This window comes from Pristiophorus japonicus, chromosome 19 (assembly GCF_044704955.1).
Source record: "Pristiophorus japonicus isolate sPriJap1 chromosome 19, sPriJap1.hap1, whole genome shotgun sequence".
NCBI classification, from domain to species: domain Eukaryota; kingdom Metazoa; phylum Chordata; class Chondrichthyes; family Pristiophoridae; genus Pristiophorus; species Pristiophorus japonicus.
Genome location: NC_091995.1, coordinates 75,636,466 through 75,660,249, shown reverse-complemented (window position 1 = coordinate 75,660,249; position 23,784 = coordinate 75,636,466). Strand labels below are relative to the sequence as shown.

Genomic DNA, 23,784 nt, shown 5'->3' with positions numbered 1-23,784 from the left:
TATATTATACTTAAATAAATTGACTTAATGACGTACCTTTTAAATCCTGATAGATAACTGGTTTATAGAAAAGTTCAGAATTCCTCATTTACATAGAAGCACAGAAACTTTATCCCGTCGTGCCTATGCTGGCACTTAGAGCAGTCGTGCTTAGCCCCACATCTCCACTTTTTTAATGCGTCTTCTCTATTCCTATCCTGTCCATAACTTCCCTCTCTTTTAGTGTAATCTTCACATCATCTGCCTCCTTTGTGAAGACAGATGCCAAGTACTCATTTAATATTTTAGCCAACCCTCTGCTTCTACATGAAACTTTCCCTTTGGGTCCTTAATAGGCCCAACATTTTCCCTAGCAAACCGCTTACACTTTATATGTTTATAAAATGTTTTAGGGTGCGATTTAATGTTGCCTGCTAATCTTTTCTCGTAACCTCTCTTTGCTCTCCATGTTCTCTCTGCCTTTCGTATTAACTTTTTCAATTCCCTCCTGTGCTTTCTATAATCTTCCTGGTTATTAATTGAATCTTGCTCCTGACATTTCTCGAGCCTCCTTTTTCTATTTTATTTTAACTTTTTTATTTTCTTTGTCAGCCAGGGTGCATTAGCTTTGGATGCTCTAGCTTTTCTCTTCAAAGGAATATGCCTAGTTTGTATGTGATCTATCCCTTCTCTGAATGCCCTCCATTGCTCTGTTACTGTTTTACCCTGCAATTGCCTTTTCCAATCTAAAATTTGGTAGAATATTTCTTCACCGAGCCATTGCACCCTTGCTTGGTGGTGTTAGAACTAATGCCAGTGGGACTTTAGGCAAGATGGTCTAACCCAACAGAAGCCAGGGAAAAATCTGGGATGTTTCTGGCCTGTTGGACCATACATCAGTGATTACAGAGCCAGTGAAGTAGAGGATTTAAATTAGCGTAACTTCCCACTGTTTTTGTTATGGATTGTTCCATTAAATAGCATCGGGATATGAACATCACTAAAGTTCAACTCTTCGGTAGAGGAGTCAATTGAGTGTAATGGGACCAGCGTTCAATAAATTAGAATGGTTACAGCACAGAAGGAGGCTATTTGGCCCGTCGAACCCGTGCCGGCTCTCTCCAAGAGCACTTCAGCTAGTCCCACTCCCCCGCCCTTTCCCCGTAGCCCTGCAAATTTTTATCCTTCAGGTACTTCTCCAATTTCCTTTTGAAAGCCACGATTGAATCTACTCCACCACCCTTACAGGCAGTGCATTCCAGATCATAACCACTCGTTGCGTAAGAAAGTTTTTCCTCATGTTGCCTTTGGTTCTTGTGCCCATCACCTTAAATCTGTGACCTCTGGTTCTTGACCCTCCACCAATGAAAACAGTTTCTCTTGATGTACTCTGTCCAGACCCCTCATGATTTTGAACACCTCTATCAAATCTCCTTTCAACCTTCTCTGCTCTAAGGAGAACAACCCCAGCTTCTCCAGTCTATCCATGTAACTGAAGTCCCTCATCCTTGGAACCATTCTTGTAAATCTTTTCTACACCCTCTCTAAGGCCTTCACATCCTTCCTAAAGTGCAGTGCCCAGAATTGGACACAGTACTCCAGTTGAGGCTGAACCAGTGTTTTATAAATCATATATAAAGTTATTCCGTACTCTATGCCTCTATTTATGAGGCCCAGGATCCCATGTTTTTTTAATCGCTTTCTCGACCTGCCCTGCCACCTTCAACAATTTGTGCACATGTACCCCCAGGTCCCTCTGTTCCTGCACCCCCTTTAGAATTGTACCCGTTAATTTATATTGCCTCTCCTTATTCTTCCTAATGTATCACTTCACACTGCTTTGCGTTAAATTTAATTTGCCACGTGTCTGCCCATTCCACCAGCCTGTTGCGTATGTCCTCTTTGGATAATAAAAGCAAATATTTGGAACTTTAAGCCTATGGATGTTGAAGGATGCATGACTGAATTTGAAGCTTGCTATGGGCATTTTGAAATTTGGGGATTAAATGGGCATACTTCCTGCAGTTTATGAATCAGTTATTGTTTTATGCATGTAATGGCCAAACTCTTGAGTGGCTATACTGGTCAAGTTAGCAGAAGTGTTGCAGCATACTTATGTAGACATTTTCAAAGTTGATCCATCATAATTGGAAATTGAGTTTTTCTTCTTCAAATTTTTTCCAGTGGAATCTGAAGGTTTTCAGTATCCTTGCAACATCTTAAACTTGGACTTTGACTAACGCCATTGAATTGGCGTGCTGTCAATTTCCTTTTGAAATTTAACATCGCTGGTCATAAATTCAAACTTGAAATAATTGATTCTGTTAAATGTAGATGGAATTTTAAATTTTAGGTGTCTTTAACAAGAACATAGTTTAATAAGCATATGAAAATAATTTTGCTCAACATATGTATCTACAATAAAATAAAAAGTTATCCTGATGGCGAGGTGGAGGGTAGAAGAAAGACAGTTGGCTCCGTGGTAGGGTTTGATTTATTTCTCCATTTTCCCCTTGCCCATCATGGTAATTTGCTTCCTTCAACACCCTTCTACTTCAAAGACAAGTAAGTACTTTGCGCTTACCCCATGAAGTTCCAATATAAATGATATTCCTTGGAGAAGCTAAAGGAGGTCTAGAAGGTATGATGGAACTAAGTGAGTCGGTGTGCCTGAAAGTAATCTTTGAAAACCATATTACCCATTTTTCTTTGGTAAAATTAAATGCAGGAAAAATGTTACTAACTAAAAGGACAATTTGAGATTTTTTTCAATTGAAACGTTGTATTTTTTTGAACCTGAAGTTTTCTAATAACCATGCAGTTCTCTTGCTTTATTCAAAGGACACTGCTGCCTCCATGATATAAGATAATCTGTCCGAATTGATGAGAGAGAGAGAGTGAGCAAACTAAAAATGGATGATAAATTTTCTACTTCAGTTCATTTTAGTTGTTTGAGCTAAATAGCTAATCCTGAGCACAATTCAGTTTTTAAAGAATTAAGCAGAGGAGCTCTAAATATACTTACCTACCTCGAATACATCATTAAGAGTATCGGTGTCTGAGGGAGTGATAGAAAAATGTTGAGGTTCAATATGTGGTAGTGCATTTAAATAACATTAATGAGGAGTCTTAATTTGATACTCATTCATATATTTGGTGTCCCAGTTTCAAAATGATGTCAAGCTGTGTAAGTTCAGCGCACTTTGGTTCCTTTGTATTTGCATAGAGTAAAGAAAAATAATTATGGTTAGATTTTTAGGTGTGAGATATTCTACATATGGCAGGAGACTTGTAATCTAAGTTTACATATACTGTATTAGAAAAGCTCTACTGCTTTTTTTAATTGAAGCAACGGTTGACAATTCAGAAAAATTGGTTTGACTAAACTTAAAGTATTGCCAAATAATGTTGCTCTATGCTGACAATGAAAATCAGCTTACTGTTTAATAAAATTTTGAGATCACTTTTGAAATTACTGCTTTGAAAAAGAATGAGGTAATTATGGTAAATTGTAGCTGTTGCAGCTTGGTGTTTGACACCTTTTTGTGGCCTTATTGAGCATTAATTCCTCAGTAGTTAGAAGTTGTGCTACTCCAGTTAAGTCCACAATTGTGAAGTCCGTTTTCAAGCATTTTTAATTTGGTGCAGGACTTTCTAAAACAAATGAACTAAAATGTAAATGCATTGTGCAATAACACACCTTGCATTCTAACACTTAAAATACTATTTTATACTTTTCAATTTAATAATTTTTAATTTGGTTGGAAATTGTATGAAAAATTGTGAAATATGTAGATAGTGACTAATTTGATAGTTTAATTCATAAAACAAAAGTATAAGCAAGTTTTGATTTGTATTTAGAAGAAACAGTTTCACTAGCATAGCTTAAAGTGGAGCAGCTTTTAAATAGAGTGCAAGGATACTGTGAATAGTTTTTCATTCTTTGTGTTTGAGTTTCAGTAAAATTAGTTACAATTTTTGAACAAGAACATGCAAGGGGTGGGGAGAAATCAATTTTGCAATAGTTAAGTGCAAAGTCTTAATGTTGCAATTTCACTAATTGTTATAACTACGTCGTACCATAAGTCAGGAACAGTAAAATGTTCACTAATTGTGAACTCAATTTATCAGAAATCTCAGCTTTTGGGATGAAAAGCTGTTTAACTCCATACTGAACACTTGCGCTTCACCTCCTTATGCTCCCACCTCAATGAATTTCGATGCCGAGCTCTTTTTCCGTCACTTTCGTCTCCATGCCCACTTCTTTGGCCAGGGGTCTTCTCTCCTCCTCTTTCCCCCCCCCCCTCCCCTTTGTTCTTTCACTTTCAGAATTCTCGTTCTATCTGGACCCCTTTCTCTGGCCTATTACCCTCTCTAGATCTTTTCATTGCTAAGTACTGACGTGACATCGCCCGTCTCAATTTTTTCGTTCCCCTCACTCCAACCTACATCCCTCTGAACTTGCAGGACCTGAAACGTTAACTGTTTCGCTCACCACAGATGCTGCCTGGCCTGCTGAGTGTTTCCAGCATTTTCTGTTTTTGTTGCTTAAAAACATCTTCCTGAAGGACTTGTATTAGTGATGTTTGAACTTGTATTGCTGAATGGTGTAACATTTGAGTAACCTTAGGAAGAAATTTTTTTCAAAAATTACAATTTACGTAATAGAAGATTAAATTATCAGCAGTGTCTTTCATAATTGTTCATTAGTTGCAGTGCTTTAATTGGGTAAAACTACATTTTTCATGTTCACAGTATTGCACATTAATGTCCTACCTATTGCCTGTGCTTCAGTTAGTAACTTCCATTACATATCTTTATTTTTGCTATGTTCTCCATTCTATGAATTTTAAGGAGTTGAACACTGCTCATTAGAGGCTAATGTGAACAGGCGATTTCACAGTAATTACAAAGTATTTACAGCACAGAAACAGGCCATTCAGCCCAACAATTCTACACAAGCCTCCTTCCACCCCTCTTCTTCTAATGCCATCGCCATATCCTGTTCCTTTCTCCCTCGTGCTTATCTAGCTTCCCCTAAAATGTATCTGTGCTATTCGCCTGTAGCGAGTTCCACATTCTCACCACTCTCTGGGTAAAGAAGTTTCTCCTGAATTCCCTATTGGATTTATTAGTGACCGTCTAATATTGCTCCTAGTTCTGGTCTTGCCCGCAAGTGGAAATATATTCTCTGTTTACCCTATCGAACCCTTTCATAATCTTGAAGACCTCTATCAGGTCACCCCTTGGTCTTTTTTCTGAAGAAAAGAGTCCCAGCCTTTTCAATATTTCCTGTTGTGTATAACCTCTCAGTTATAGTCTATAATAAATGTAGAAATCTGCCAATTCAATTAATAACATCACTTTAAGATCCGCAGATAGATGGAATTAAAATATATAACACACAGCTCTTATTTTCTGCTTTTCCTAAAATCCTGTGAGTAGTGCAGTCTTGTTAGTGATGCCTTCAGAACCTGCTTGCTGCTGCTGATGTAATACTGGATCCTCTTTCCAGTTTGATTATCTAGGTACTGTACTATTCTGGTTATTTTTTTAAGGTTGCATTTATACTGGATTCTATGCCCCAGCTGCATTGTGATATAGTCTGAATCCCTGAAGCACAACAGCTAGTTTTATCATTCAGTCGATGGAACACCTTAACTTTAGAGGGAATATAGTACTACTGCATTAAAATATGGGTAAATTAGAAATTTTATATTTATCGATAGCGTCTTTAGCAAATAGTTACACATCGGCTTATTCTGATTACTGTGATTAGAATGGGAAAAGCCCCCCCCCCCCCTTGCAAACGAGATTACAATAGGTTTACATAAAACAGAATAAATACTATACCATAATGTGAAAACACTCCTCCAGCACATTGGCTTCCATTATTCATTTCTTCCCCAGCCTTCCTTGTCACCGTTCAAGTGCCTGCTGCATTGCTTGCAACCTCTGTCATGCTCACTATGGCACCTGTTGCTGACTATCCCAGGGTAGCAACTCCCATTTAAAACCCCTCCCTGTGCTGAGGATATTGGTCACCCTTCTTATCGCTACCTGCACTTCCACTTTCCATTTGTGACACAGTTTGGAACTTTTTATATTAAATATGCAAGATAAGTTGTGTATTTTTCTTCGACAATCTGGTGAATGTATTTTTGTTTTAATTGCAAATGCTTGATAAGAGTTCCTTTTTTATGTTGTAATCTGCTAAAATTAAAGAAAACAGCTTCTGGTTATTTTCTGTTCTATAAACATTGGTATTTTTATTTATTGATTCCGTAAATCTTCCCCCTTTTGTATAGCACCTTATTGGTACGCTAGTCTCAGGGAAATTTCCTACGGTTAAACCTAGCTTGTATGGATGTGCATTGCACCAATGTTGTCACCAGGATTTCAGTCAAGTGTAATGTGTGTGAAATATTCATACTGTCTCCATTTGCACCGTGAAAAAGATCTAGCAGTAAATATAGATTTTGATCTTTCGAATTTGAGTTGCAGCTGGAGAGGATTTTGAATTCTAAAATACGAGTCACGAGAGGTATATTGGTACCAACTCACTGTAAATCTAGTGACAACCATGTCGGTACCCTTAGTGAGTTTCAGGCAAGCCTAAATAATCTGTTATTTGGGACTTGTATAATCCCAAGGCTTTTTCCTATGTTGATACAAGAAATCACAACTATAGCTTTATGTTGCAAAGCTGAAGGTTTAAAAGTGGATCTGAAGTTAAGCTTGAGCTGTTTATACACTTACCTTTTAATGTATAATATTTCCGAGATTTCTTTAAAAGTTTCCAGCATTTCTATCATCTTTTATTGCTGCCAAATCTTCATGCTTGTATTACCACAAAGCTATATTTCTCAGTATCTCCACAGATGCTGCCTGACTTGCTGAGTGTTTTCCAGCATTTGTTGTTTTTATTTATAATAGTGTTTGCTGATGGAAATCGTTTTACTGAAAGATTACACCTGTTTCAAAATATGTTGATTTTTTATTCATTCATGGGATATGGGCGTCGCTGGCATGGCCGGCATTTATTGCCCATTCCTAATTGCCCCTGAGAAGGTGGTGGTGAGCTGCCTTTTTGAACCGCTGCAGTCCGAGTGGTGAAGGTGCTTCCACAGTGCTGTTAGGGAGGGAGTTCCAGGATTTTGACCCAGCGACGATGAGGGAACATAGATATATCTCCAATTCAGGATGGTGTGTGACTTGGAGTTGGCAGTGTTCCCATTGCCTGTTGCCCATGACCGTGGATTTGGGAGTTTGATTTGAACCATAATGTAAAAGAAAATAGTTCTTGTTGTCTCGTCTATGTTTTAGGTTATGCCGATAAGGGTTAGATGAAGAGGTGGGAGGAGACTCGTTTGGAGCATGCACATGGGCATGAACCAGTTGAATGGCCGGTTTCTGTACTGCACATTCAATGTATAAAGAGACAAGGTGTTTATAAGAGAATTTATTTTAGTTGCTTGGGATACAGATATGTTGGTGTAATGGCTATGTTAGTGGACCAACGTTCCCTCTTTGCGGCCCGTTCAATTTCGTGCATGCGCAAAACTATATTGTAAAGGCCTGTCCCGGGCTGTACGGGACCTTCGGAGAGCTTTTGTTGTATTGTATTGTCCAGAATTCGTGTTGAGTAAATCACCTGGAAGCAAATATATGTTTTCCAGGTTAAAGAGAAGTCTTTGTAATAATAGTTTGGAAGAAACAAAGAAAAGTCTTTACGAGGTACGATGCTAAATGGAGTTGCTGTTTATCATTAGCTTCATCCTCCGCGTTGCCTTCTCCACACAGCTTCATTCGGCAATCTGAACAGGTTGCAGGTGACTGAAGGTGCACTCTGTCTGTATGCTGACTGTCAGCGTGGAGAGAAGATGAAGTGATGATGTGTGCATAAAACTGGAATGTTGCATACCAGAACTGCAGTATGCTGGTAGTTATTGGGTTTAACCCTAAAATCAGAATATTTAAAAATCGGAACTGGATATAGCTTCCTGCAAAGCCTAATCTTTGCTTGCAGCTGTGCATGAGCAACCAAAGATTCTTTTTTTTTAAATGGCCTTCAGTATCCAGCTTGTCCCTTTTTATTGTCTGTGTTTGTATGTATTTTCTGTGAAACTAGTCTTCCCGCTAATGATTTTCTCCAATTCCTGTTTCTCATTGGTATTAATGCGGAGGTTGCACCTATTTCAGGGACCTGCCAAAAAAAATTAAAAACCCACATTCTTGGTGTGTCTGACAACTGCTGAGCAAAGTATCAGTTTAATAGTACATACTATCTTAGAAAATAATGGTCTTCAGGAAATATGATTTACTAGTAATTGTACTGAAATGTGTATGTATTGGCTTAGTTCCCACAAAGATTCAATCTGGCTGCTTAAACCTGGTGACATGTTTGGCATAACATTTTAAACATCAGTGCTGCACCACAATAACCATTCAAAGCCTTTTACTACTTCCGTTCACTCATTATTTTTCCTCCTTGTTGTATGAGGTTAGGTTTGTAACTATTTCATGGGTTGCATTTGTTGGGGAGGCAAAGGAATCTGTCTCCTACAGCCTGAGTAAAAGACTAATAATTTAACATGCCATCCCCCACCTGACTTCAGAGACTTCTTGCAACAAAATACAATTTGTAAACAAAAAATGCATATTCTTAATCGCCGCTAATTTCCGAGTCCAAATCTCATGAGGGTGGTTTTAGGAATCCTAGCCCTCTTGCACTGCACCATCAGTGGATTCCTTTTCTGTACTCTCAGCCAACTCATCAACTGATAATACTTTTGTTATGTACTTTGTTATGTCCGGTAATCAAGGATGAGCAGGGTCATTCCTCAGAATCGCAAAATGAAACCTGGATACTAAATTTCAGGGTGCAGGGTATACCCCTCAGTGCATTAGGCAACAACATCATGTAATGCCTGTTGTCATATTGGGCCCAAATTTGGCCATGACTTGCTCCTTTTTTTTTGGAGTAAGTTGGTTTTTCTGGCATAAGTTTAAAAAACACCATTTTCCCCAATAAACATGCTCCAGAGTAAGTCAGTTAGGTACAATTTTTTTTTAGTTGAGTTTTTTTTTCCAAAAGGGGGCATTCCCAGCCACTTACGCCAGTTTTGGCCATTTATGTCACTTTGGCCAGCTAAAACTTATTCCAAATCGACTTAGGTCAGCGTATGTGGCCAGTTCTGAAAAACATTGCGGGCAGTTAAGAATTCGGCGCAGGTTAGTACATTTAAAGCCCCAAGACTTACAAAACACAAAAATAAGCATTCAATAACAAATAAAAAATACAAGAAAGCTGAGAGGACCTGCACCAAGACTTACAAAGCACTAAACAAAGGCCAAAAAGTAATAAGCAATTAGTTAACAAATAAAAAATAGAAGGAAGCTGAGGACCTGCACCAACATTTACAAAGTACTAAAGAAACCACAAAAAGTAATAAGCAATCAATCAATAACAAATAAAAAATAGAAGTCCTACCTTTTATGCCAGAAACAAGTTTTTTTTGTTTAAATCCCCCCCACCCCCCTATCAAAATGCTTCCCCCCCCCCCCCACAATCAAAACTCTCCTCACTAAACAAAGCACAACCATAAATAAATACAAAATAAAACTCAAGTCCTGCCTTGGCCCGGGAAGTCAGTGGGCCGGCAGACCTTTGTGGGAGGCCATTCGGCCGGGGGTAGGGCTGCGAGCGTAGGGTCCTGCTCACAGCCGGCAGGACATGCTGGGAGGGCGAGGAGCATGTGCACAGCTGCTGGCAGTGTTTTCTGTGCTGGGCTGTTGCTCCTTTTTCCGGCGCCGGTTCCAGCGCTCAAAGTTGGCACATTTAGGGTAAGTGCGCTGAAAAAAGTGGCTGGAGAAAATTGGGCCCAATGTGTATGTTATTGGATGCATGGTCTGGCGGATAAATTTTACTTTTATTCTCTGCTAACATCATAGAAAGTGTAAAGACATGCCCATGTAAAGACGAGTCTTGGTCAGACCCTGGAGTACTGCGTTCAGTTTTGGGCACCAAACCTCAAAGGATGTATTGGCTTTGGACGGGGTGCAGCTCAGATTCACCAGAATGTTAATGAGGCTTACAGGGTTAAGTTATGAGGACAGGTGGCCTAATGTTGGTTTGTAGTACCTTGAGAATAGGAGGTTGAGGGTGATCTGATCTAGGCATTTAAAATGTTAAAAAGGATTCGGTAGGATAGATACGTAGAAATTCTTTCCTCTGTTGGGGGAATCCAGAACCAGGGGGCATAATCTTAAAATTAGAGCCAGGCCGTTCAGGAGTGAAACCAGGAAGCACTTATTCACACAAAGGCTAGTAGAGGTTTGGAACTCTTTTTTTCCCCCCCCCCACAAACAGACTGAGGATGCTGAGTCGGAGCTTTCAGGACTGAAATTGAGTAGATTTTTATTGGGAAATAAGAGTTGTGGTACAGATCAGCCATAATCTAATTGAATGGCGGAGCAGGCCCGAGGGGCTGAATGGCCGACTCGTGTTCCTAATGGTGTCCTGTTGACTGCAGATGCAGAGTACTTCCATAGTTAATGGTACTTTTCAATATAAATGACAGGGTGACATTGATCACCTATAATTTTGTGTGTCTTATAAACAAACTGCTGCCTCCTGTTGAAATTAAAAGTACAGTGCCAAAATCTCTCCCTTTTTAGCAATGGGAGTTGAATGAGAAATATGGCAAGGAAGGAAAGTATGTCGGGAGATTGGCTCGCAAGGTCTTTGAATGCTCCTGCAGGCCCTCTTTATTTAATGTAAAAGGATTTAAGTTGCCTATTGGGTAGCAAAGTGGTAGAGTCCTGGATCTTTCATTCAAAAACCTGTTGATGCAGAAAACCCTCTTCCTTGATCTAGCCAGATGTTCCATTGTGGTATAAATCACAAGAGTTCCTCAGAAGAAGCTTAAAAGCAAATTTGTATCTTGGTGCCTCGCTGACCCCTCCCTGCCCATCATACAACATTTTGATAGGCTAGCAGTGTATTATCAGGCTCAAAGGTATCCATTTTAATATTGACAGCAGAGTGACTCAGAATTCATTGCAAAATGTTTCTTGTATCATTCTGCCATGCTGTTTTTATTTTGGAAAGTTCTTAAGCTTAAGTTTTAGAGATGCAGTTGTATTTAGATGATTTGGTATCTGTTAAATTTGAAAAACCTCAACTAATTGCCTTCTGGACCTGCATTTCATAGGGCGACTGTAATTTCTGCAAGTGTGGGAATTAAATGAAATGTATTTATCTTGTATACTTTTTTGACAGATGAGACACCAATGACCAAAGACACTCAATTGAATATTAACAGCTGACATGGCAAAATGACATTTATGTTAAGTTAGTGTTTCCTCTCCTTCCGTGTCACCATGTATAACATACGCTAGCTCAGCAGATCTGATTGAACTTGGAATTCATCAACTGTTGAGTTGTAGAGAATTGGCAAGTGATTTGAAAAATAGTCTATTTTAGCACCAATTGCCAATGTTGTTACAGAGTTGGGACATTCAACTCTCGAGCTTGTATGGCTGAACTGTAGCTGAAACCCATTCATTTGCCATTGCCCCATATCCCTTGATACCCTTACCCAACAAAAATCTACCTCTACTCCATCTTCCCTGTCTTTGCTCTGTATCTCTTGCTAACCAACAAAAATTTCTCTCTCTTTTGAAAATTTCAATTGACCCCTCATCCATGGCCTTTTGGGGAGCGATTTCTAGATTTCCACTACCCTTTGTGTGGAAAAAGTACTTAACTGATTTCACTCCTTAAAATTACAGATAGGCCATCGATTGATTATGCCCTTTTGTTCTGATCCCCCTCCCCCCCCCCCCCCCGTATCTACCCTACCTCAATTAGGTCAGCCCTCAACCATCTAAACTCGAGGGATACAGGTTAAGTTTACGTAACCTGTTCTCAATTTAATGAAACTCTGGTATCATTCTGGGAAATCTGTGTTGTATCCCCTCCAAGGTCAAATATATCTTTCTTGAGGTTTGGTGCCCAAAACTGAATGCGGTACTCCAGATGGCATTTGACCAAAGCTCTGTACAACTGAAGCATCACTTTGTCACTAGAACTCCAATCCCCTGGAGAAAAGACCAAACATTCGATTCGCCTTTTTGTACCTGTGCACTGGCTTTTAATTATTTGTAAACATGGACACCATTTCTCCTCAACTGCTCCTAGTCTCTCTCCATTACCAACATATTCCGATTTCTCTTTCTCCGATCTAAAGTGGATAACCTCACAACTTCATTTGCCATAGTTTGCCCACTTACTTAGTCTGTCTGTCTACGTCCCTTTGTAAATTCCTGCACCTATCTACACAATTTACACTGCCTCCAAACATAGTGCTATCTGTAAACTTGGATATAGAAGTTTTTTTTTAATATAAGGCAAATTGTATGTTGTCCTTTATTGCAAGTGGGTTGGAGTATGAGTAAGGAAATCAAGCTGCAATTACGTAGGGCTTTGGTGAGACCACACCTGGAGTAGTGTGCACAGTTTTGGTCTACTTACCTAAGGAAGGATATATGTATCTTAGAGGCGGTGCAACAAAGGTTCACTTGATTTGATTCTGGGGATGAGAGGATTGTCCTATGAGGAGAGATTGAGTAGAATGGGCCTATATTCTCTAAGAATTTTATACATTGCAATGAGATCACCTCTCATTCTTCTAAACTCTAGAGGGCTTGACAGGATAGATGCTGAGAGATTGTTTCCCCTGGCTGGAGAGTCTAGAACTACTGGTCATAGTCTCGGGATAAGGAGACAGCCATTTAGGACTTGGATGAGGAGAAATTTCTTCATTCAGAGGGTTGTGAATCTTTGCAATTCTTTACCCTAGAGGGCTGTGGATGCTCAGATGATGAATATATTCAAGACAGATCGATTTGTGGACACTAGGGGATATAGGGATAGGGTAGGAAAGTAGAGGTGATGTAGAAGTTCCGCCATAGAATCATAAAATCATAGAAATTTACAGCAGGAAGGAGGCCATTTCGGCCCATTGTGTCCGTGCCGGCCGACCAGGAGCTACCCAGCCTAATCCCATGTTCTTGCTCTTTTGGTCCTGCAGGTTACGGCACTTCAGGTGCACATCCAAGTATTTTTTAAATGTGGTGAGGCTTTCAGCCTCTACCACCCTTTCAGGCAGTGAGTTCCAGACCCCCACCACCCTCTGGGTAAAGACATTTCCCCTCATATCTCCTCTATACCTTCTCCCAATTATTTTACATCTGTGTCCCCTGGTTGTTGACCCCTCTGCCAAGGGAAATGCATCCTTCCTATCCACACTATCTATGCCTCTCATAATTTTTATACACCTCAATCAAGTCTCCCCTCGGCCTCCTCTGTTCCAAAGAAAACAGACCCAGCATCTCTAATCTTTCCTCATAGTCAAAATTATCCAGTCCAGGTAACATTCTTAACCAGAACTGCACACAGTACTCCAGCTGTGGCCTAACCAGTGTTTTATACAGTTCAAGCATAATGCCCTTGCTCTTGTATTCCATACCTCGACTAATAAAGACAAGTATTCCATATGCCTTCTTAACCACCTTATCTACCTGGCCTGCTACCTTCAGGGATCTGTGGACCTGCACTCCAAGGTCCCTTTGTTCCTCTACACTTTTCAGTGTTGTACCATTTAATGTTGGACCTCCCTAAATGCATTACCTCACCCTTATCCAGATTGAATTCCATTTGCCACTGTTCTGCCCACCCGACCAGTACATTGATATCTTCCTGCAGTCCGCAGCTTTATTCTTCATTATCAACCACGCAACCTATTTTAGTGTCATCTGCAAACTTCTTAATCATATCCCCAACATTCAAGTCCAAGTCATTGATATATATCACAAAAAGCAATGGACCCAACACTGAGCCCTGTGGAACCCCACTGGATACGGCCTTCCAGTTACAATGGGGTCAAGTTTCGGCCTGAGCTGCTCCTATTTTTTTGGAGCAACTGGTTTAGAATGGAGTATCTTAGAAATTACAATTCTCAGCATTTAGTTTGCTCCAGTTCTAGTCAGTTAGAACAGTTTCATTTTGGAACAGATTTTTTTTCTCAAAAGTGGGCGTGTCTGGCCACTTGCGCCTGTTTTGAAAGTTTAGGAGGCGAAAACTTACTCCAAACTAACTTAGAATGGAGTAAGTGTAGATTTTTGTACGCTCCGAAAAACCTTGCCTACACTTAGAAAATCAGGCGTAGGTTACAAATCAGGCGTAGGGAAGAGAGATGGGGTGGGGGTGGGGCCCTCGGGCAGTGGAGCGGGAGCTGGGCGGGGGCGGGGGCGAGAGCCAGAGGGAGCGTGAGCTGAACAGAGGAGGAAGCTGGAGCCCAGAGCAGGAGCTGAAGAGGAGGGAGGTGCAGCCTAATCTTCGCCACCCAAGTGAGCCCATTTGGCCAGGACTAGGGGCGGCGTGCTTCGGGCCCCTCCCACACAGTTTCGGGCGCCTGGAGCTACTGCACATGTGTGCCCACTGTAGTGCGCATGTGCAGAGGTCCCGGCACTGTTTTCAGCGCAGGGACCTGGCTCCGCCCCCCACAGCTTGTGCTGCGCCGCGCCGAGGGTCTGGATCGACCTGAGGGAGTGGAGAATACCGAGGTAAGTTTTCGGCGCGGAAATCAGGCGTGGCTCGCGGGGCTGCGCCAATATCTCCCATCAACCATTACCCTCTGCTTCCTGCCTCTGAGTCAATTCTGGATCCAAATTGCCACTTTGCCCAAGGGCTTTTACTTTCGTGACCAGTCTGCCATGTGGGACCTTATCAAAAGCTTTGCTAAAATCCATATACACTACATCATACGCAGTGCCCTCATCGACCCTCCTGGTTACCTCCTCAAAAAATTCAATCAAGTTAGTCAGACATGACCTTCCTTTAACAAATCCATCCTGATTGTCCTTGATTATTCCATGTTTTTCAAAATGAAGATTGGGAAATTAGGATTTTTTTCCAATAATTTTCCCACCGCTGAGGTTAGGCTGACTGGCTTCTAATTACTCGGTCTATCCCTTTCTCCCTTTTTAAACAAAGATACCACATCAGCAGTCCTCCAGTTCTCTAGCACCACAACTGCAGCTAAAGAGGACTGGGAAATGATGGTCAGAGACTCTGCTATTTCCTCTTTTGCTTCTCAACAGTCTGGGATACATTTCATCTGAGCCTGGAGATTTATCCATTTTCAAAGCTGCTAACTTAATACTTCCTCTCTCTCTGTTTATTTCATCTAATATTTCACACTCCTCCCTCATTGCAAAGTCTGCATCGCCCCTCTCTTTTGTGAAAACAGATGCACAGTATTCATTAAGAATCATACCCACGTCTTCTGCCTCTACACACATTTCCTTTATGGTCTCCAATAGGCCTCACTCTTTCTGTAGTTATCCTCTTGCTCTTAATGTATTTATAAAACATCTTTGGGTTTTCCCTGATTTTACTTGCCAACATTCTTTCATGTTCTCTTTGCTTTCCTGATATCTTTTTTAATTGCACCCCTGCACTTCTTATACTCCTCGAGTTTCTGCAGCATTAAGTTCTCGATATCTGTCATAACCTTCCTTTTGATCTTATTGAATGGCAGAACAGGCTTGAGGGGCTGTGTGGCCTACTGTTCCTATTTCTTGTGTGCTTAAATGCATCGATGCTATTCACCTCAACTACTCCGTGGTAGCGCCTTCCACACTCTGGCTACGCTTTGGACAAAAGTTTCTCCTGAATTCCCTGTTGGATTTATTGGTGACTGTCTGATTTGGGATTCCCCCACAAGTGGAAATATCTTCTCCACGTCTACCCTTTGGTCTCCCCACAAGTGTAAACATCATCTCTACATCTAAGTCTACATCTACCCTATCAAACTCTTTCATAATCTTAGACTCCTCGTCATTCCTCGCGTCTTCTCTTTTCTGGAGAGAAGAGCCCCAGCCTGTTTAATATTTGCTGGCAGGTATCATCCTTTTGAATCTTTTTGCAGCTTCTCCAGTGCACCTCTATTTTTATAATATAGAGTACTACGAGTACACAGTACTCCCAAGTGTGGTCTAACCAAGGTTCTAAATAAGTTTAACACAACTTCTCTGCTTTTCAATTCTATCCCTCCAGAAATGAACCCCAGTCGTTTGTTTTTTTAATGGCCTTATTAACCTGTGTCACTGCTTTGTGATTTCTGTATTGTCCCCCCAGATCCCTTTGCTCCTCTACCCCATTTAGACTCATACTTCCAAGGAGTATGTGGCCTCCTTTTTTCTACCAAAGATGGGAAGGAGGGTTAGGTCTGTGTAGCTGGAATTCAGAATCCAGAAGATATATCTCGCAGTTCTGTATTTAACGCGGAAGAATATCTTGGTGGAACTTAGTGGCAGTGCAGTACACTCTGTCAATGGTCCCTCCTTCAGAAATGGCAGAACCCATCTCTAGATGTTTGCAACTACAGGCAAGAAAACTAAGGCCAGTGTTCTGTGCCACTTATCCATTTATTTTGGGTTCAAGAGTCAAGCTACAATAATTTGAAACTCCCTCGGGCAGGTCCAAAGCAGGCTGAGTTTCCTAATGGCAAAAATGTGTTTGAATGAAAAATCTTTTCATTTTAATCTGTATTTGAAAGTATTATAGGCAACTCGCGATTATCCGCATCGGGATCCAACGGGAAACCGTTGTAACGGGATTTAAAATTTCGGTCCGGGAAGGCATTGGGCCACTGATGTCGGAGTCCTTTCGGCTCGGGTTTTAACTTTATAATGTTAATCGCTCTGACGGAGAAATCATTTACCCGGCATAGCCCAATTCCCGAGGGACCCGGATAATCGAGAATTGCCTGTATTTTTAAAATGTATTCATTCATGGGATGTGGGCATCACTGGCAAGGCCAGCATTTATGGCCCATCCCTAATTTCCCTGGAGAAGGTGGTTTGAGCTGCCTCCCGGAACCGCTGCAGTCCGTGTACTGGATACTTCCACAGTGTTGTTGGGTAGGGGCGTTCCAGGATTTTGACCCAACAATGATGGAGTAGCGATGTATTTCCAAGTTGGGATGTGTGTGACTTGGAGGTGGTGGTGTTCCGATGTGCCTGCTGCCCTTTTCCTAACTATCTACTCTATTTAATATTCTGTTTGTATGACTATTCTAAAGCCGCAAAATGGGAATTTTCATCAAGCCCTTGGTTTCTTATTAAATCTCCATGTGTATTGAGAGCTTCTCATTGAGCTAATTAGTGCTGAAGTATTGTTTTGCAAGCAAATTATGTAACTCCACATGCAGTATTACAGGCTTAAAAAATAGCAGAAATTAAGACACATTTTTACTGAGCAGCTGTATCATACTGAATAACAGTTTCTTATCAATGAGTGTATATTCCACCAAATAATTTCTTCATCCAGGACAATGGGAAGGTGAGCGGCTTTTTCATGACTGAATTGGATTTTGCGTTCTGGGTAGTTGACAGAATGATACTATAGTGGGAAGACACAGACTATGCCTGTTTTTTTGTTAATTCCCTCTTGTCTTCCCTTTTCCTTTCCCCCAAAATAAATAACCTGTAAATACAAGTTGTTGGCTGATATAAAACAAATGGTGCGTATCGGATATGGATGCATTTAAAGGCATTTATGAGCATATAAGATGCAAAAGAATAATGACTGGGTAGGACTACTTGGGGATGGAGGATGTCTCATTGGTATGGTGGCGATATTAAGTACAGGTATTTTCATTTTTATTTTCCCCTCACAAGTAATGGAAGTGAGAATTTTAAGTCTGCTCAAGGCAGATATAGAACAATTGTTAGAAATAATTTGAAAAGAAATTTTATTGTAAAAAAAATGGATGTGGCTAAGTTACTGGACCCTGTTGACATGCAACCCAGGCTGTTGAAAGAATTCAGAGAGGGGAGACGAGAGGCTCTGGCCATGATTTTTTAATCTTAAATTTGCAAATTGAACTGTGGGATGGATTGGAGAGTTGCCAATTTGGCACCTTTTCTCAAGAAGGAAGAGAAAGGTAAAACGGATAACAAAAACTAAAGTCTCATATCAGTTGTGGAAACCTCTTGCGAGTCCCTAATTTGAGATAAATTAAGGAGCATTTAGAAATGCGCGAGTGTTGAGAATACTGCGAGCATGGAATTGTTGAAGGCAAGTAGTGTTTGACAAATGTAATAGTTTTTTTTGAAGCAATGAATAGATAAAGGTAATGCAGTAGATGTAGTGTACAGTATATGGATTTTGAAAAGATATTCGATAAGGTGAAAAATGCTTGTTCGAAATTCAAGCTTGTGGTAAAAGAGGAAATGTGGTAGCATGGATGGAATGTTGCCTGAATTACAGGAAATGGAGAGTTAGGGTAAATGTGTTGCTCAGGTTGGAAAGGGCCAGAAGTGGTATGTCCCCGGGCTTAGTGCTGAGTCCAGTTTTGTTCTTTGTATATTTAACTGATTTGGACGTGGGCATGGGGAATGCAAACTCAAAATTTCCTGACGATATAAAAGTAGGAGGTTTGACAAACATGGGAAGAACTGGAAATGATTTCAGGAAGACCGTGGTTAGCAGAGGTGGTGAATGCAGTTTAATGTGGATGTGTCGGGTAATATATTTTAGGAGGAATATTAAGGAAGAAGTATACACTCAATAGAAAGATGATGGGTATGGTTACCCAGAGAGATTGAGAGTTCCAATACATTTCTGAATATTATTGCAGATAGATAGTATTTGGGGTTTTATAAATGGAGGAATAGAGTACAAGAGTGAAGAAATAATAAATTTGTACAAAACAGTGGTTAGGTGACCGTTAAGAGTATTGTGAATAATTTTCAGTGCCCCATTATCAGAAGGATATTAGTCATAGAGAGCATACATCATAGATTCACAATGATGATACTAGGGATGGTAAACTTTATGAAAAGAGAGAATTAAGATTTGGGTCGATTTCCATTAAAGCCGAGAATCCCAAGAAGCTATTTTAATGGAGGTTTTTTTTAAAATATTGTGAAGAGTTTTGACAGTGGCATGGTGAAGAGTCATAAATTTAAAATCATCACGAAGAGAGGAAAGAGAAGTTTATTTACAGAGGTGTGTTTAAGCATGGAGTGCTTTGCCAAAGGGAGTGGTTGAGGCAGAGATCGTTGCATATTTTAAGGGAACATTAGATAGTTATTTGAAGCAGAGGAAGATAACTGGGCTCTGCAGGAAGAGCAGGGTAGTACGATTAGTTTTAGATTATTCCAGCAAACAGTTAGCACCAGTATGATGGGTCAAATGGCTTACTTCTGTGCTTATTTGTGAGGAAGCTGTGCACTGCAAGTTTGCAACTCTGAAGCTGCACATCATGTACTGATGGATACTAGTATTGATGAAGTTGCGCTGTGATAGTGTTTGAATTGCGATGCATGGTGAACTTCTAATTAACTACGGCATGAATGGGAAACCATTTTGAATCACAGCTTCCAGTAAAAAATTTTCCAGATTTTCAGTGTCACTGGCACTCTGGATTACAATATTAACGTGCTATCAAATGATTTGACATGGGGTTGCATCTGTTATTAGCAATAATCAAATGCTTGGGAGTTTGATGGAGTGTTATCTTCAACCCTGGGAAGCCTGCCTTCAGTTCTAGAAATTGTATGGCTTGGAAAGATCAAGGGAAAGGGGATGTACAAGAAAATAACATACCAAAAGGGGATTTGTACCATTACAAAATACATTTGTAGATTTTTAACTTGCTCTACTGAATGTTTATCTTTCCTATTGTACGGTTTCATGCCATGCTATAGAAATTCTTTACAGTTAAATATCATCATCATAGGCAGTCCCTCGAAGAGAGGATGACTTGCTACCATGCCAAAAGGGGATGAGTTCACAGATGTTTCAATGAAGGACCTAATATATGTCCCGAACTACATGTTGAAGGGTGGAAGATGCCTGTGCGTGGATTTTTTTAACGTGTGGTGGCCGTTGCACACCAGCCACCACACAGGCTTGACAGAGCTAGGTCTTGGTCCGGTGGCAAGGATTGACCAAGACGACTGGAGACCAGCTCTGCTGCACAGACCCAGTGCGTGCACATATCGCAATGTGGGCTGGTCCATGCTTCCCCTGGGCCCACGGCTCTTCTGGGAATGCTGTAAATCTCAGCAGGTCAGGCAGCATCTGTGGAGAGACCCGAGTTAAATATAATGCATATCTGCAAGATGCATTGTAACATATCTGATGTTCAACAAAGTATCATTAATTGGTGGCTCAGTGGTGCTCCATATTAGAAGACTAATACATGTTTTTAGAATTGAGATATGCAATTTAATTTCTCCTACTACGAATTCTCAATCTCGGCCTGCATTGCTTTGGTAGGTTCAAAATAGGAACAAATTCTGCAAGGTGGGGGATTGGATGTGGCATTTGCACTAGTTGGTGCTCTCAAACCTCCTTGCAGCCACTCAATGACACCTTGAGTAGCAGCCTAGGATCGGACCAATTTACCCTCTTTCTCTTCTCACCTCCCTAACCTTTCCTCTTGGTCCCAAGCAGTGCATGGCCAGGTGGTGTAGAAAATGAGAATGAAATGTAGACACCCTGAAAATGAAGTCATTTGTAATTTGTGTCTGTTTTCTTTTCAGATTTTGGATCCTTATTTGACCTTGAGAATGACTTGCCAGATGAACTGATCCGTTCAGATCCATTAGGACTGACCAACGGTGGTGACCTGGCTCAGCTTACGGGGGTTGGCATGGTGCAGGATGCAGCCTCGAAGCACAAACAACTGTCAGAACTTCTGCGAGGCAGCGGTTCCAGTATCAATATGGGACATGGAGCAATCAGCTCTGGTGGTGCCTCATCACGATCCATGGATAGTCCAGTGCAATCAGTAGGCAGCCAAAGTCAACAGAACAGTCCCAGTATAGGAAGCTTAAGTAGTATGGTCAAGAGCCCCCTAACTCAAGGCGGTCTTACATCCCCTCCTAATATGGGGATGGGAGCAAGTGGAGTAAATCAGAGACCTCCAACACCGCAGTCTGTGAACCCACAGAAACACGATCAGCTTCATACGTCAGCAACAGGTCTAATGTCTGGTGTAAACAGCCCAACCAACCAGGCTGGGACGAGCATGAATGCTAATATGAATCCAGCCCTGATGAACAGTGGCAATGCTCAGGGCATGATGCAGGGACAAGTGATGAATGGCTCTCTTGGTGCTGGAAGGGGCAGACCTAATGTACAGTACTCAAGCCCAAGCATATCGAACGCAAACAACCTACTCACTGACACGTTATCCCAGGGATCTCCTCAGATGGCAGCAGGTCTCAAAGGACCCCAACCTGGGGCAGTGAGCAAGGTAAGAACCAAGCATTTTGACGTCAAAATGAAGTTAACACCGATGAAATGTGACAAGTTTATCCCAATTCTACACTAACAGTGTTTGAAACCTTCAGTCACATATGTGCAGTCAAACTCTCTCCTTCGATTTCCTACAGTTATAAGTTCATCCACCTCTTGGGCTTCTGGTTTTCTCTATTGCAAGTTGGGAAGTGGGCTCCACCAATGACAACAGCTAAAAGCACTATCCAATGTAAAACATGAGTCATAAAGACCAGAAGATCCTAGGTTCAGTTCATGCCAAGTTAACTGATCTCAGCGGGACAATGCTTAGTGTTTGACCTCACTTGTGTGGGTAGGTAAGGGAAAAATCATCCAGGGTTTCTGTTTCTGATTGCTATTTAACGGTCACTGGTCTGATGAGGACAGGATTGGGCCTGGTCATAATTTACCACAGGTGTAGCCTGCTGAAAGCCACCTCCGAGCTGGGCGCCCGTTTTTTGCAACTCCATGGCAGCTTGGCACGGCGCCCAGGGGGGCGGAGCCTACCACTCGCGCCGATTTTGTAAGTGGGAGGGGGCGGGTACCATTTAAATTAGTTTTTTTCGTGCCGGCAACCCTGTGCGTGCGCGTTGGAGCGTTCGCGCACGCGCAGTGTGAAGGAAACATTGGCACTCTGCCATTTTTGTAGTTCTTTGTAGCTGTTTAATTTTTGAACATTTTTTAATAAAAGCACATTGCCCTTCTATGATCAGCCTCCCCACCACCCCCCCGGCCGTCGGGAATGGCAGCCTCAACTTCTGAGGCTTCCTGCAGCCTTCTCACTGCCTCCTTCCCCCCCCGCCCGCCGTCAGGAATGGCTGCCTCCTCCCTGCCTCCCATTCGCGGGAACGACGCCACACCGCTAAGCTGACTGTAAGGCTTCCACCTCAAGTGAAAGGCTGCTTGCTGCCTGCTTACTGCCCGACTGCCCCTCTCTCCCTCGCGTTCGCGGGAACGACGCCACACCGCTGAGCTGACTGTAAGGCTTCCACCTCAAGTGGAAGGCTGCTTGCTGCCTGCTTACTGCCCGACTGCCCCCCCCTCCCGTTCGCGGGAACGACGCCACACCGCTGAGCTGACTGAACCTGCCTGAAGCACTTTCACACAGGTAGGAAGATGGTTTATTTAATCTTTTCAGGTTGGATTTATTTGTATAATATTGTATAAGTATAAATAAGGATTTATTGTAGAATTTAATGACTTCCCTTCTCTTTCCCCCCCCTCCCCCCAGTTCTGGACGCCTAATTTGTAACCTGCACCTGATTTTTTTAATGTGTAGACAAGGTTTTTTCAGTTCTACAAAAATCTTCACTTGCTCCATTCTAAGTTAGTTTGGAGTACGTTTTCACTGTGGAAACTTTCAAATCAGGCGTCAGTGGCCGGACACGCCCCCTTTTGAAGAAAAAATTCTGTTCCAAAGTGAAACTGTTCTAACTGACTAAAACTGCAGAAAAAAAATGTGGAGAATTGCGATTTCTAAGATAGTCCGTTCTCCATCAGTTGCTCCTAAAAATCAGGCGCAAATCATGTGGAAACTTGGGCCCGAAGAATGGCTACTTGAGTGAGACACCAGAGGGCGACTCGAGCAAAAGTTGGCTTTTCAGAAGAAGAGCAGAGACAATCGGGAACTGCTGAACTGCTAAAGAAAATATCAGGAGCCACAAAGTAGCATGTAGCATGCTTAGCAAATACTTTTCAGTCTTAATTTTCAGTTAAAGCCAATGGCTGCCATTCATTCTGTCTATTGTTTTCTAGTTTTGTGTTCAACTGTTTTTAGCTCTACTCTGCTTTTTGTATCTCAATACTGTTCAGTTTTAAAGGTACTACTGTTGGAATGTTTGAAAGGACTACTGTCCTTATTAAACATGAGCAATCCAGACACTGCCTTTGGTGGGTATACATAGTCAATTTTATTTTAATGACATCAATGTCTTGTACACCAGGCCCAAGAGATAGATGGCCCTTTATGGCTTCAAAAATTCAATATCCATTCTGTACTCAGATGGACATGGAAATTGTTCAAATTTTGTATCTCTAATTTGTGACTCAGTTACTTGCCAACTTTACTTTGGACTTCCAATCCAAATATGACATCTTAAAATTGACACACATCAAATATAAAACAAAGTAGAGCCTCCCAAAAAGTATCAAAATACATTTTAAGAAAACTTAGCTATTGAGCACTAAGTTGGAACACTCTTATCCCATCCCAGCCTTTTGTTAATCCAGTGATGGCAAACTCCACTTGTGAAGAGGCTTTTTTTTCTGCGCAGGGATGGATCTTGGGGCAGCTAACTCTGCCTCTGTGGAGCTAACAGTTATTTGAGTGAGGCACATGGTCCAGTTGCTCTTGAAATTGAACTGGAAAAGCTGGCAAACTGCATATTTGATATGAAGCATTGGAAAGACCTGTAACAATCTAGGAGTGTTCTTTGTATTGG

At 41.3% G+C, this 23,784-nt stretch overlaps 1 protein-coding gene across 2 annotated transcripts in view; it reads left to right on the top strand.

Annotated features, from left to right (window-relative positions):
• LOC139229959 (histone acetyltransferase p300-like) overlaps positions 1–23,784 on the top strand; it is a 98,663-nt gene that overhangs the window by 12,725 nt on the left and 62,154 nt on the right. For both annotated transcript variants that reach the window (XM_070861642.1, XM_070861641.1), the window contains exon 2: positions 20,605–21,320. In XM_070861642.1, coding sequence (XP_070717743.1) covers positions 20,605–21,320 — 716 coding nt within the window. The remainder of the gene's footprint in view (positions 1–20,604; positions 21,321–23,784) is intronic.